General features: G+C 57.3%; 1 protein-coding gene across 3 annotated transcripts in view; it reads left to right on the forward strand.

Moving 5' to 3' along the window:
- LOC122370003 (glycogen synthase kinase-3 beta-like) overlaps nt 1-13,066 on the forward strand; it is a 36,828-nt gene that overhangs the window by 17,382 nt on the left and 6,380 nt on the right. For 2 of the 3 annotated variants that reach the window (XM_043345218.1, XM_043345219.1), the window contains 5 exons: nt 5,397-5,491; nt 6,162-6,263; nt 7,485-7,568; nt 12,105-12,215; nt 12,698-12,935. In XM_043345218.1, the coding sequence (XP_043201153.1) occupies nt 5,397-5,491; nt 6,162-6,263; nt 7,485-7,568; nt 12,105-12,215; nt 12,698-12,935 (630 nt within the window). Of the gene's footprint in view, nt 1-634; nt 1,092-5,396; nt 5,492-6,161; nt 6,264-7,484; nt 7,569-12,104; nt 12,216-12,697; nt 12,936-13,066 lie in introns of those variants that run through there. The other variant, XM_043345216.1, reaches the window with a different exon arrangement.

Here is a 13,066-nt window from a genome sequence, read left to right on the forward strand (position 1 = left end):
GTGCCTACCGCCATTGTTCCTTTCGCCGTATCGTTAGTGGTTTTCCTCCCTCCTTGTTCGAAAGGCGCCATGTGTGCCAAAGGAGTAATGCTCCTTGCCCTGGTGCGTTCTGCTTTGGAGCAGCTCGTGGGGAGAGCTCGCAGCTCCCATCGCTGCTCTCCTGGAGGACAGTCCAAGGCCGCCGGCTGGCAATCTTGTCCTTGTGTCACAAGTGTTTGTTTCTGTTTGGTCAGCACTCGGCGCTCGCAACTGTGTGATAGATTAGTTTGGCTTTTTGCAGCCATACCTTGGCGATTACAAGTGGCTTTGTTGGGATTCTGTGCCACGTCTGGGCGTTTTTTGGTCCGTCTCTGATGGATAATTTCCGCTCGAGTGCTGCGTCGTTGGGCTGTCTGTGGGCTGGTCACAGTGTCCGGTCGCTCTGAGTGGTGCTATCAGTGCCGGCGACCGGCCGGACGGCGCGCACGGGCCGACACATCCGGGAGGGCGCCACGCCGCCAGTCAGCCACCTGTGGCTGCGGCCGCCGGCGCGGCAGCAGCCACTCCGCCGCCGCCGCCGACCGGTAGGCCGCCGCACCGCCGCCGCCGCCGACCGGCCAGTCAGCACCGCGCAGTGAGCCGAGCTGGCGGCCGACCGCGCCGTCTGCTGCCCTATAGCGAGCGTCGAGCGGCGATAGAGCTCGTGTGAGTGTGTTTGGTGCGCGGCGCTGCACGCTGGAGTGAGCCGCCGTGACGCGAGGTGACGCGCTGCGCTCGGTGACGTCACGGTGCGGTGTGACGTGACGTGATTGTGTACGGGGAGTGGTGAGCGCGCCGGACGGTGGCGAGCCGCCGCGCCAACGCCTCAGACATGGGCGAACGGAAGCGAGAGGCGGCGTCGCAGCCCAAATTGCGCCGGCAGCATCACAGTGTGGACAATGTGAACCAGGAGAGGAGGCCGACCAGTGAGGCCAAGGCGCGCGCGGCGCCGCCCAGCCTCGAGCGCGACAGCACCGGCAAGCCCAACAGGTTCGGCTGGAAGAGTTGGAGTCAGCACCGGCTCAGCGACCTATCGTCGGCAAAACGGGCGTTCGGCCGATTTAAGGACGGCGGTGAGTTGCGACAGTCACCCTGGCTGACACACTGTGATGAGTTGACGGCCGAGTCGTGCTGCTCCGGCGCCGAGCAGACCGCTGGAGGCCGCTCACGACAGCGGGGCTTCCAGCCGTGCCGTGGTCAGGGCCGCGCCGGGCCGGAGGGCGGGGCCGGCGCTGGCGTGACGGGCGTCCTCGGTGAGCGCACGCACCGACCGTGTCACCCCGGTCGGCGGCGGCCTGACCCGACCGACCGACCGACCGACCCGGCCAATGGCCGCACAACAGGCAACGGTGGCGGCCTTTGTTTGGAGGCGCCGCCGCCGCGCCCGCATTGAACCAGCCGGCGGCGGGCGACGGGCCGAGGTCGGCACCGGTCGGGACCGTCCCGTGCGGTCTGCCCGCTCCGCCTGTGTCGACACTCCAGCCGGCGGCCACCGCTGTTTGCTCCCCAGTCACACTTGACCTCAGCCGTGACCGGCGGCGCTGCGCAGTTAGAGACCGGGAGGAGCAGAGAGCGGCGGAGAGCCAGACCAAAGATCAACCACAATCCGGCTGAGTTTATTTGACCAAGCCAGAAGCACACAATTCGAGTGGATTTCATCGTATCAGACACTGTTACAGGCCGAGTTTTGTCTGCTTTTGTGGGCGGCAGTGCTGATCTTTTCCGGTTGACACGTCAGCGCCGCAGGTGTTCGCTGTCGGGTCGCCCGCCCGCCGGCAGCTGTGGCGCCTCCCACTGCGGGCACGCCACCCGTCGCTGGTGTCGCGGCCCGGCGCACTGGCCTGTCCGTGACATGCCTCATGGCTGACGAGCGGCGCGCGCGGCCGGACGCCGATTAGATTGGCCGCTGCCGGTCTGGCCGGCGGGGGCGGCGGCCTGTCGGGCCGTGGCGTGTAGTGACGTGTAGGCAGAGCTGACACAGCTGTGGCGATTCGACAAAGCTGACACACAGCCGCCGCCGGTCGCCGGGTGAGGCAGATCGGCTTAGCACGAGCTTTGTGTAACCACATGGCGCGACCCGGTGTGGAGAACCGGAACACTTGATCAGAAAATCGGGTTTTGCTCGGTTGGGTTGGCTCGGCTCAGCCGAAGAACCCGGCTCGACCACGGGATATCTGTTGTCGCGGCTCGCGGGGCAGTGCAATAGAGCTGTGTAGGAATCACGACACCGGCCTCACGTCGACCTGAACTTACTCACGTAAACGGATTTACAACGATCCTAGTTTCCTAGTTTGTCCGAATCTTTGGGGTCACCGACTTTCCAGTGAAGCATCGCCATTGTAGCAGAACCAGTTCCGCGGGAGAAACGCCGGCCATCACCTGTAGGCAGGGATGCGGAGCCGTGAAAATTTCAGACGGCTCCGGCTCCGGCTCCGGCTCCGGAGAAAAAATCGGCTCCGGCTCCGGCTCCGGCTCCGGGTGAAATGTCATGGCGGCTCCGGCTCCGGCTCCGGCTCCGAGTAAAATGATCCGGCTCCGGCGGCTCCGGCTCCGGCTCCTACTCAGTACATCCCCTATGCGATCAATTAAATACGGGTGGAAGAAAAAAGGCGATGGGATTGGTACACGTTGCTTCTGTATTTGTATAACAAGGCTATTTTGAATACCACATTGTTTTACGCTTTGTACTGTCAAACCGAGCTAGGTTGATAATTTTTTCTTCCTGAAAAAGGAGTCGGAGTCGCACCCTTTTTTGACGGCTCCGGCTCCGGCTCCGGCTCTGGGCTATATTGTTTCACGGCTCCGGCTCCGGCTCCGGCTCCGGGCAAAATATGACGGCTCCGGCGGCTCCGGCTCCGGCTCCGGCTCCGGCTCCGCATCCCTGCCTGTAGGTCGCGGTGGGAACCGGATAGTGTCTGACTCGGGGAGCGTGTGAGTTCTCGGGACGGAGTATCCACCGTACTGTGCAGGGTGCAGGCCGAGCCGCGTGCACGGGACGCCCACACGCCGTAATGTCAGTCCTGCGGCCGCGGACGCTCGGACGCTGTTTTCGGGAAGACTGCAGCCGTTGCGCTGTGCGCGCTGCCGCTGTGTGTGTACCGACATGTTTGTCTGTCTGTCTGCCCTCTGATCAGCCGCAGTGGCTGCAGGGCAGGGGAGGGGCGCGGCGGAGCAGCCAGTTCGCCTCGCCGCCGGGCCGGCTCCGTCTGCCGCAGGCCGCGCCGGCTGCCGTGATGGATTGCCAGACGCGAATAGGCGTACTTATCGTGCTTACACAATTGCCGGTGGCCGTCGCCGGCCGGCCGAGGCCGGACTGTTGGCTCACTCGGACGGACGGCGACCCGAGTGACCGCTCCGGGCTCCAGTCTTCCGTCCACTCAGCTGAGCACGCGTTATTGAATCGAGCCGCGGGGCTCGGAAACATGCGCCGATGGGACCGAATCCGGCTGCTTTTCATCTGCTAGATGGAAGGCTAATCGTATTGATCCGGAGAGCCGCGCAGCCTGCCACTAACGCCGATGGCTCGGCTGCCCTTCCGTTGGGCTTCGCTGCTACTTTGATAGTATTGGTTCAGAGCGTGGAGCTGCCTCTATTGCACCTGGCGCTGAACTTTGATAAAGCTTCCCTGTCCGTGCTTCCCCACCCAGACTCAGACTGACAGTCATTGCACGTTGTTGACTCATCGCTAGTTGCGGTTTTCCAGTGCCATTCGGCTGCTTCAGGGCTGATTGCGGGGCTGCGGCATGCAATCTTCTGTTTGTTTGCTGTTTGCATCACGACCACTGTTGCTCGGCCACCTATGACGGGTTGCACTCTGCGTTGTGTGCCGCTCTGACCGATCAGCTGGTGTCTGCCGACCGCGTCCGTAACGGCGGCGGCCTCCCTGCCGGGCCAAGGCCGCCGCGGCCGGCGGGCAGTGCGCCGCGCCGCAGAGCTGGGCCGGCCGCCGCACCCGGTCCGCACCGCCAGATATCACCGCTCCGTGACCCAGAGCTGAAGGACGCCGCACGCGGTGTGACCGATTCGACAGCACCCCCTCCAAACTTCGCTCGTCGCTGTTACTTGGGAGTTGGACAGCCAGGCACGGCGTGGGACGGCTAGACGAGGGGCTGTGTTCGTGTGGCCTGCAGCGGACAGTAAGGATGGGTGGAGGCGGCGTTCGGTGGGGTGGGTCGCCACAGCACCATGTGCCGGCCCAATCAGCGCATTTTTACACGCCAGCCGATACTGGGCTGAAACTGGATGCCCGAGATCACGTGTCTGAGCTGCGTTACGTGCACATGGGTTTCTCGCCGCGTTTAGCTGACAGAACCCTGTCGAACCTGAGCTCCTCGTGCCATGGATTATGTTATTAATGCTGAACTTGCATGGGCTGTGCACAATATCTGCTTTTAATGCCAAACGCATGTTTTTGATGATTGACACGTTACCAATTTCATGGACTTGTGCAAGTTTTCCTGCGGGCATGTTTCACCCTGAAATTATGCACATTTTCATGCTGATTATTCCTTACCCTACCCAATGAGTCAGACCCGTGCTCCGTATTTGGCTGGGCTGACCTTCACACCACGGTCTCGCATGCTGAGCGCGCTACAGCTGTCATTTTGTCACAGCTGAGGGACCGAACTCGGTTACTGCTGCTCGGGTCCGGCCGGCGGGCTATGTAGAGTGGGACGGCCCACAAATGGCGCGACGCGCAGTGGTGTGTTCCCTGGCCGTAAAACCCGGCTGAATCGAGAGCCGAAGCCGGTGGGATGCTGCTCGGCGGCGGATGGCTGGTTAACTAGCTCGGGGTTTGACGTAACGGGGCCACTCCCCTGTGCCGGTGAAGTATTCATGTGGGTGGTATTTTTGGCTGTCGAAGCTGGGAGTTAGGGACAACAGCAGCCTCCCAAAGCCCCGGTATCCCAGTTTGATCATGAGCGGACCCTGTGCCGTATTGGTGACGCTGCGGACATTGATTTACTGTAAGGGCGGTAGGGACGGGGCGTGGCTGACGAAATTAGTTTGGTTCTTTCCTGCCTTGCTTCGTCCGATCTGTTTTTGACCTCTTCTCAGATGGTTCTCAGATGAGGTATCTAAGCTTAACCCAATAGGGTACCTATGGCTCGCACGCATTGATGCGGTCATCGGCCGTAGAGAGACTAGTGAAAAGTACCTGCGCCAAAAGCGAGACGCTTAACTTCCCTCTTCAAACCATAGACATTTTCATGTCATAGGTATTCTGAGGTCTATGGTGAAACCTTTTGTGCCATACCTCTACCTGTCATTTGCTGTACATCGAATTGACTCATCCATGAGTCGCCCTCCTCCCCCCCCCCGCCCGTTCCTTCACAGTGTGAGCGCGGTGGTGACCGAGGTCCGTCTGTGTGTTTCAGGCAGAGATGGAAACCAGCGGGTGACCACGGTAGTGGCCACCCCTGGCCAGGTGGGCTCCGACAAGCCGCACGAGGTCTCCTACTCGGACACAAAGGTAAGAACCGCCGCCGCCGCCGCAGCGACTACCCGCTGGAACCTGTTTGCTGGGCGGGGAGGAGGAAAACCGCTGCCCGAGGAGGGTTCTCCGCGGGTAAACCCGGCTCCGCTGCCGCCTGGGTGTTGTGACACGCTTCCTTCTTTCTACGGCTACGTAAAAAGGCGTTTTCTTTTGTCCTAGTTTGTGACCGTAGTTAAAAGTTAGTGGCATTGTTCCCTGCGTAAAGTTATCGGTGAAATGAACTTAGCTGCTGTGTGTTGCGTCGTTGCAAGTGCGGGTGATTTCGAAACCACGATTTAAGCTAGAATCAATGCCAACTTGTCACCTTATGGTTACTCATGCAGGTGACCGTGAGAATGAAGATGTTACGTAAACGTTTATGCTATGTTAACGTGTAACAAATTATCTATCTACGCACAGACTTCTCTATATATAGAGAAGTCTGTGATCTACGCCTTCCTTTTTATGTGACATACATTCTGTGCGCACCTCAATTACCTCAACTCGTTATTCGAAAAAGCCAGTAGCATGCAAACTGTTTTCCCAGCTGGAATGTGCGACATCTCTTCGTTGTATCCTGTTCAGTTTTTTTTTCTCGATCGTGCTGCGTCAGCTTCTACATCTACAGCTAGACACTGATCCCCGGTCGTTTTTGCCACCATTTCAGGTGATAGGCAATGGAAGCTTCGGCGTGGTATACCAGGCCAAGCTGTGCGACTCAGGCGAGCTCGTCGCAATCAAAAAAGTGCTCCAAGACAAACGGTTCAAGGTGAGCCACCTGACCCCTCTCTGGGCCCATTGTGTCCGCTCCAGCGCCCATTGTGGCACACACAGCTGAGGGTATCGCACTGGATGGAGTGGGGTCATACGTGGGGTGATCCGATGAAAACAAAAACAAACAACGCTTGGTCACACTAAGCATTTTCTGATACTTTTTCTGATCAATTGGGGATGAGTTTTAAATGAAATGCCCATCTATGTAAGTTAAGAAATGATCCAGTTCGAACAGCCATCTATATATAAAAAACACACAGGAAACGTTAAGGATAGTCATTCATTGACCACAGCTCTGCTCTGTCTGGAGCCGTTCCCACTCGCCTCCCACCGTGGCCGTGTATCGGAGCGGAAGGGGCGGCGGCTGGGGCGCTCAGCTGGGCGCTGTTTGGCCGTGTGGCGGTCTGTTTAGGTGGCCGCCAGCGCTTGGGACGTCCAGCCGAGCACCAGTCGGCTGGCACGGGCCCGGCGCCATAAACTGACGCCCGATCGGCTACCTGGGGTCAGCCACCGGTCGCGGTCGGGGTGGGCCACCGACCGGGTCGCGGTCGGGGTCGGGGTCAGCTACCGGTCGGGTCGGGGTCGGCCACCGGTCGCGGTCGGGGTCGGGGTCGGGGTCGGGGTCGGGGTCACGCTGACATTGGCGTCCGGTTGGGGTTTGAAGACGCACGACATAGGTGTGATGGTGCAATACGAAGGTGGTTCGAACCAGTGCGTGCTGGTATACACTAAACTTATTCAGGGAGCCGTGTGGGGACCCAAACTGTGTCGGAGCTTAGGAGCATTCATAGCTTATTCTCATCGATATTGTGCTGATTGTCATACTTCTCTCAATTCGTTTATAAAAGTTCAAAATATGCATATGTCCTCACGGCGCACATCAGTACCCCGCCGCTCCTTTCTGTAGCCGATGTAGCTCATATCAGACTTGCTAGCGACTTTCAGGAGGATTTTGTCGGTGTTCGGCTTCCCTCCTTGGAAAGTTAATAACGCACCGAGCTTATTGTGTTAGCAGCTTCCGCTATGCTCGTCGTGGCCTTGTTGATGCGCAGAAGTGGTCACCTGCCGCCAATGTCGATATGATGTAATAAATCGATGCTAGTATTTGATTATTTTAGATTGCATATTTGTGAGCGTGAAAAACCGATGCGAATCCTTGGAGAAGGACGGTATCCGGTACCTGTTGTGACTCACTTATTTTACTCTTTTTTCGCAGAACCGTGAGCTCCAGATAATGAGGAAGCTCGAGCACTGTAACATAGTTAAGTTGAAGTACTTTTTCTACTCCAGTGGAGACCAGGTGAGACCCCCACCCTCCCTCCCCTCCCCACTCCCCACCTCCCCCGGGACTGTGGGGCTGAACGGTCCCCCGGTGTGTCGGTGTTCAGTCCATCAGCTCAGCACGCGCTCCTGCTGTGCGGTTCTGTGTGTCTTTCAGTGTCCGGTTGGGTGGACGCTCTGGGAGAGTTGGTTTACTGTCCGCCGTTTGCTCCTCGCGTGCCTTTCGCGAGACGGCCTCGGTCAGAGATGCCCGGGAGGTCGCGGGGCTCCGAGGGGCCGGTCGATGCGTAGACTGATTAATGACATAGATCAGCCGGCGACTCCGGCCGTGCGCGGGACCAAACGACATTGCCCGTGCCGCCGGCGTGGCGTCTATGCTCTGTCCGATGTGTTATCCGGGGTATGTGGTGGCGCGGGGCCGCGCCCTACGCTGATGGTGGTAGAGTGTTGAGTCGTGCCGCCAGTCCGGCCGGTCTGAACCGGTCATCTGTGGACTAGTTCTGTTTGTGGATTAGTGTGACCAGTGATCTGAGTCTAAGGCGACGGGACGCTGTGCTGCTCTGCTGCTGCAGGCGCTGTCTCGACAGTGTATGCCTCTCCTGCCGACGTGTTCCACCACCCTGTCGCTGTGTGCTCTATTCCTAGCATTCTGTGTGCCGTCTGCGTCCACGTCTGTGCCGCGTCTTTCCCTGATTCCCACCCCACTGTCTCGGTCACGTCTCCGCAGAAAATACCCGACTCTGTGCTCATCATACCCCGCTCGTGTGATACGTGGTCTCCTGAACGTTCTGCGCTTGGTCTGTGTGGCGCGGGCGACTCGTACCCGGGTTGTGTATTAGACCATTCCACGGTCTATGTGTGGTTATTGCTGTTCTTTATCACGGTGATATGACATGGCGGTGCGGTCATGGTCGGACCTGTGCCGCGGTGGATTGTTACCAAGTGACGGTCTGTCGGACCAGTTGTAACGATTGAATATGCCTGTCGACTGCTCATTCATGAAGCGGACAGTGATGCAATCTGATTGTTGTTGTGTATGAATGTGTCACTTATTCATCTGAACTGCACCCCGCCGCGCTGCATCGAATTACACCGAGCCCTGACACCGTGCAACAACACCCGTTACATACAGCTAACCTAACGCTTTCATAGCTGCACAACGGCGTGGTCTGTAGCTCAGACAAACAAAGAAAGCTCCTCATCACGACGTTACACGAAATCACAAAAAAATATCCGTTCAGTCGTAGTGCCGTAATATTAGCCACCGTCGTCCTGAACCCTGACTCTGCTTCTCCCCGTTCCTCAGAGAGCCGACCCCAGATATCGACCGCTGCTGCTACCGCTCGTTACCCCCCCCCCCCCTGTGTACACTCCCATGAGGCGTCAGGTCACGTGATGCCGTCCTCTGACCCCGGACGGGTGCCGCACGGAGACATGTGACCCAGTGGAGCGGGGGACTGCCTGGTCAGTGACGGTGGTCGGTAGTTTGTCGTACGGAGACGATATACGACATTTCGATATGTGACATTTCACTAAGCCACCTGGTGCCTGAGAAGGCATTACCTTCAACATTGTTGGAAGTAAGGTCCGGGGTGACCAACCTGCTGTAAAGCTCGGGGCTTCGTTCAGGAAGTTCAGAGACCGTCACTGCGGGGCAATGCAGCTGCTAGAATGCTCTCCGAGTTATCGATAACATTATCATTACTTATCGGTGTCAGGTTGTACCCGTGCCACCCAAGACTTGATGCACATGTTGCGATAAGTTCTGTATCAAATGTGTTGTTTACAATTGCATCGCACCGTTTGTGCAGCGCTCTGGGCTTACCCCAGCTGATAGGAGCGCTCAATACCTTCCCACGTCCACTCGCTGTCGCTGAGCAGAGTAGCTAACAGCTGACGAACTCGTCCCATCCGCTCTCCGTGGGACCGTTTGCGCTGTTGTGCCATCACCACCGGGACCATTAGTATAAATACCTGCTGTCGGGCGGGTTAGGCCGCCGCGGCGGGGTCGTTTCAGCGCCCGGCCGGTGGTCGGGTGTTTCTCCCGCCAGCCATCCGTCTCAGTGGCGCCTGTTGCCCAGACGCTGTGCATAATGCTGTCGGAAGTGTCGGTGTGCAGAGGACTGTCGGAACCTGTTTTGCATGCGAGGAAGCGCTGGAAGGTGGCTGACTCCGCGGGCCGGATGGGTTGGTAGACAGTGGGTCTGCTGGGGATCCCCGCGACTCCCCCGGCTGGGGTGGGACGGGAGAGGTGGCCGTCACCTGTCATCTGGCCACCTGAGCTCCAGAGTATACGTGATTTCGTTGATATGTCTGTCACCGACGGTCGCCCGGCTGCTTCAATGTGTCAGACTACAGGTGATCTCCGCTGAGACCACAACTGATTGTCTCAGCACTTAGCCCGTGGCGCCGTACCATCGTCCAGGCGCCTCCACAGTGGATGTCTTGTACCTCGGTCACGTATGTAGTTATCCGGGTGGCGAGGCTCCAGACGGTGCTGTGAGGTGCGGTACGGTCCCACTGTGCCTGTGGCATCACTGGTTCATGGTATTCCCCCCCCCCCGAACATTGGCATTGAAAGCACGGAGCTAGGCCGGGGCTGACCATAGCGCTTCGTTCTACATATTACTTTAGAAACTAGTGTCTGGTGAGATATCCGTCCTACACCAACCGTTTGAAAAAAAGCGGCAGCTGAACCCTTGATGCTGTAACTGCGGACGGTTGGAATCGTGGACGTTGGATCGGGTTGTGACGTGAGCTGACGCCTGACGGCGCGGACGTTTGAGTGGCAGTGGCGGGGGAGGTCCTTGTGAGTGTTTGTTCGTCTGACCAACTGTTTTATCTGCAGTGTTAGCACATTGCCACCCGACGCCGATGTTTGTCTTCCACTTGTCCTGTCGCCCTTTAATCCTGTTGACTTTCCAAGTGTTGTGGACGGTTGGGGAACGAATAGGCACCGTGGGAGTGTGCCCAGCAAGCACATTACAAATATTGTTCAGTTGTGAGGGTCATACCAAATATTTGTGAAGGCTGTTGTGAAGTCTATGGTGATCGATTGCTCATGCAATATACCGGGCTTTGCAAAAGTTCTGTTACACTTTCTTTTTCTTTATTTTGAGGGGTTTACAGGTCTGGGCCAAACGTTTCGGCGATATCAATTGAAAATTCTGCTTACTAGAGACATGGTACCATGACGAATTTAACCTTCTTTTGCAGTTATATCAAAATGGAGGCCAAGAGAATAGAGATTGCCGCTTTGCTCCGCGCGCAGCATACCAAAGCTTTCATTGTCAAGCACCTGAAAGTCAGTCGGATGACCGTCCACAGAGTTGCGGACAGGCTCAAGAGCGGAGAAGGTCTCAAAGATCGACCCCGTACCGGCAGACCTCGAGTAGTGAGGCGACTGGCCGTAAAACGGGCATTCGAACGCAACCCAAGGCTGAAAATGACTGAGGTCGCGAAACGCAAGAAGATTTCGGTCGCCACGGTGTCCAGGGCCGTCAAGAACCAGGGTGGAAAGAGCCTACGACTCCTGGAAGGGCCTCTGCTCACTGCCCGAATGCGGGAGCAGCGCCGCGACCGCTGTCAGCGCCTGCTCAGCGACCTGAAGAGCCACGGAAAACGCGTCCTCATCTCCTCTGACGAGAAAACCTTCACGGTTGACCCGGTCGTGAACAAGCAGAACGACCGCGTCGTCACCTTTGGGAACGATGTTTCCGAGGTCCGCCGCGTGTCAAAGACCAAACATCCGGCCTCCGTGATGATGCAACTCTGTGGACGGTCATCCGACTGACTTTCAGGTGCTTGGCAATGAAAGCTTTGGTATGCTGCGCGCGGAGCAAAGCGGCTATCTCTATTCTCTTGGCCTCCATTTTGATATAACTGCAAAAGAAGGTTAAATTCGTCATGGTACCATGTCTCTAGTAAGCAGAATTTTCAATTGATATCGCCGAAACGTTTGGCCCAGACCTGTAAACCCCTCAAAATAAAGAAAAAGAAAGTGTAACAGAACTTTTGCAAAGCCCGGTATAAGTATGGATTTTTAGTTGTATACTGCTTCACTCACGCCTAATTTTGTTCACGTCTTCGATGACACATTAAGAAATATACGAGTACTCGAGGGCTTGTATTTATGGTTGTTGACGAGGTGAGCAAAGTTTCCCTATGCCATTCTATAGGAAGGTGTTGCCTTGTGAAAGGTGAATGAATTGATTGGTGAATGAATTTAGTTTAGCATTATTCATTACCGACGACCTCAACTACCATTTCATCTCAGCCTAGCACATCTGACTATACCACACTGTGACCTGCCGGCCCGCTGTACTCTCAGAACAACCGAACGACGAATACCGAACAGTCGAACACACAGACCAGCCCAACTTACATCTGCTGTGTTGTGTTCGTGACGTCCCCGTCTGTGTACGTGTTTGTGATGGTTAGCGACGAGTCTTCGCTGCTGTTGCTACCCTGTCCCCTATTTGGACTGATCTCTATAGAGTGACGCCGAGTCGCCGACATCCGGCCAGTGCTGACCCCTCCCGCCCCCTGCCCGCAGAAGGACGAGGTGTACCTGAACCTGGTGCTCGAGTACATCCCGGAGACGGTGTACAAGGTGTCGCGACACTACAGCCGCTCCAAGCAGACCATACCCATCAGCTTCATCAAGGTAAGGCGCGCCTGAACGTGTGCCGCATAGTTAGAGCTGGTTAGCGGAATGCCACAATGTGAAGAAGGGCGGCTCATACTGACTACACAATACACATTTGGGGGATATTTGCGTATATGTGTTTGTGTGATAAAAGGATGACATGGTATTATTTAGCGTGTCTTGGATCGATACAGGTGTAGTCTGAGGGACATAGGTAACAGGCCAGCTGTCTTCCGCAGTTTTGTCGATAGTTGTCTGCCCATAAACATAGTTGACATCTCCACAACTGCTAAAAATAGGCATTGAAACACAGTCTGCTTGGCACTGGAACAGGGGCCACGGCCGTTTCACCGCATCGTGACATCCCAACCATGCCACTTGTGTCCACCCGTCTCGGCGTCCGCCCCACCCACCGTGTTTTAGCCGTGTGTTCTGCCCCTCGCTCTGTCTGCCCGCCCGCCTGCCGTGTGTCTGACTGTGTGCCCTCGGTGCGCCCTCAGCTGTACATGTACCAGCTGTTCCGTTCGCTGGCCTACATCCACTCGCTGGGTATCTGCCACCGGGACATCAAGCCACAGAACCTGCTGCTCGACCCCGAGTCGGGTGTGCTCAAACTGTGCGACTTCGGCAGTGCCAAGTGTCTACAGCCCGGCGAGGCGAACGTGTCGTACATCTGCTCGCGCTACTACCGGGCGCCGGAACTCATCTTCGGCGCGACCAACTACACGACCAACATTGGTGAGGCGGCTGCGCGCTGGGGGGGGGGGGGGGGGGGGGGAGAGGGGCAGGACGGGCGCTGACTACAGCGGGATGGGCTGGGGCTGGGGCCTGGTTTTGTGGAAATGGCCAGCCGTAACAGTGATTTTCAC

The sequence above is a fragment of the Amphibalanus amphitrite genome, unplaced genomic scaffold (genome assembly GCF_019059575.1).
Source record: "Amphibalanus amphitrite isolate SeventyFive unplaced genomic scaffold, NRLGWU_Aamphi_draft 001089F_arrow, whole genome shotgun sequence".
Classification (NCBI taxonomy): domain Eukaryota; kingdom Metazoa; phylum Arthropoda; class Thecostraca; order Balanomorpha; family Balanidae; genus Amphibalanus; species Amphibalanus amphitrite.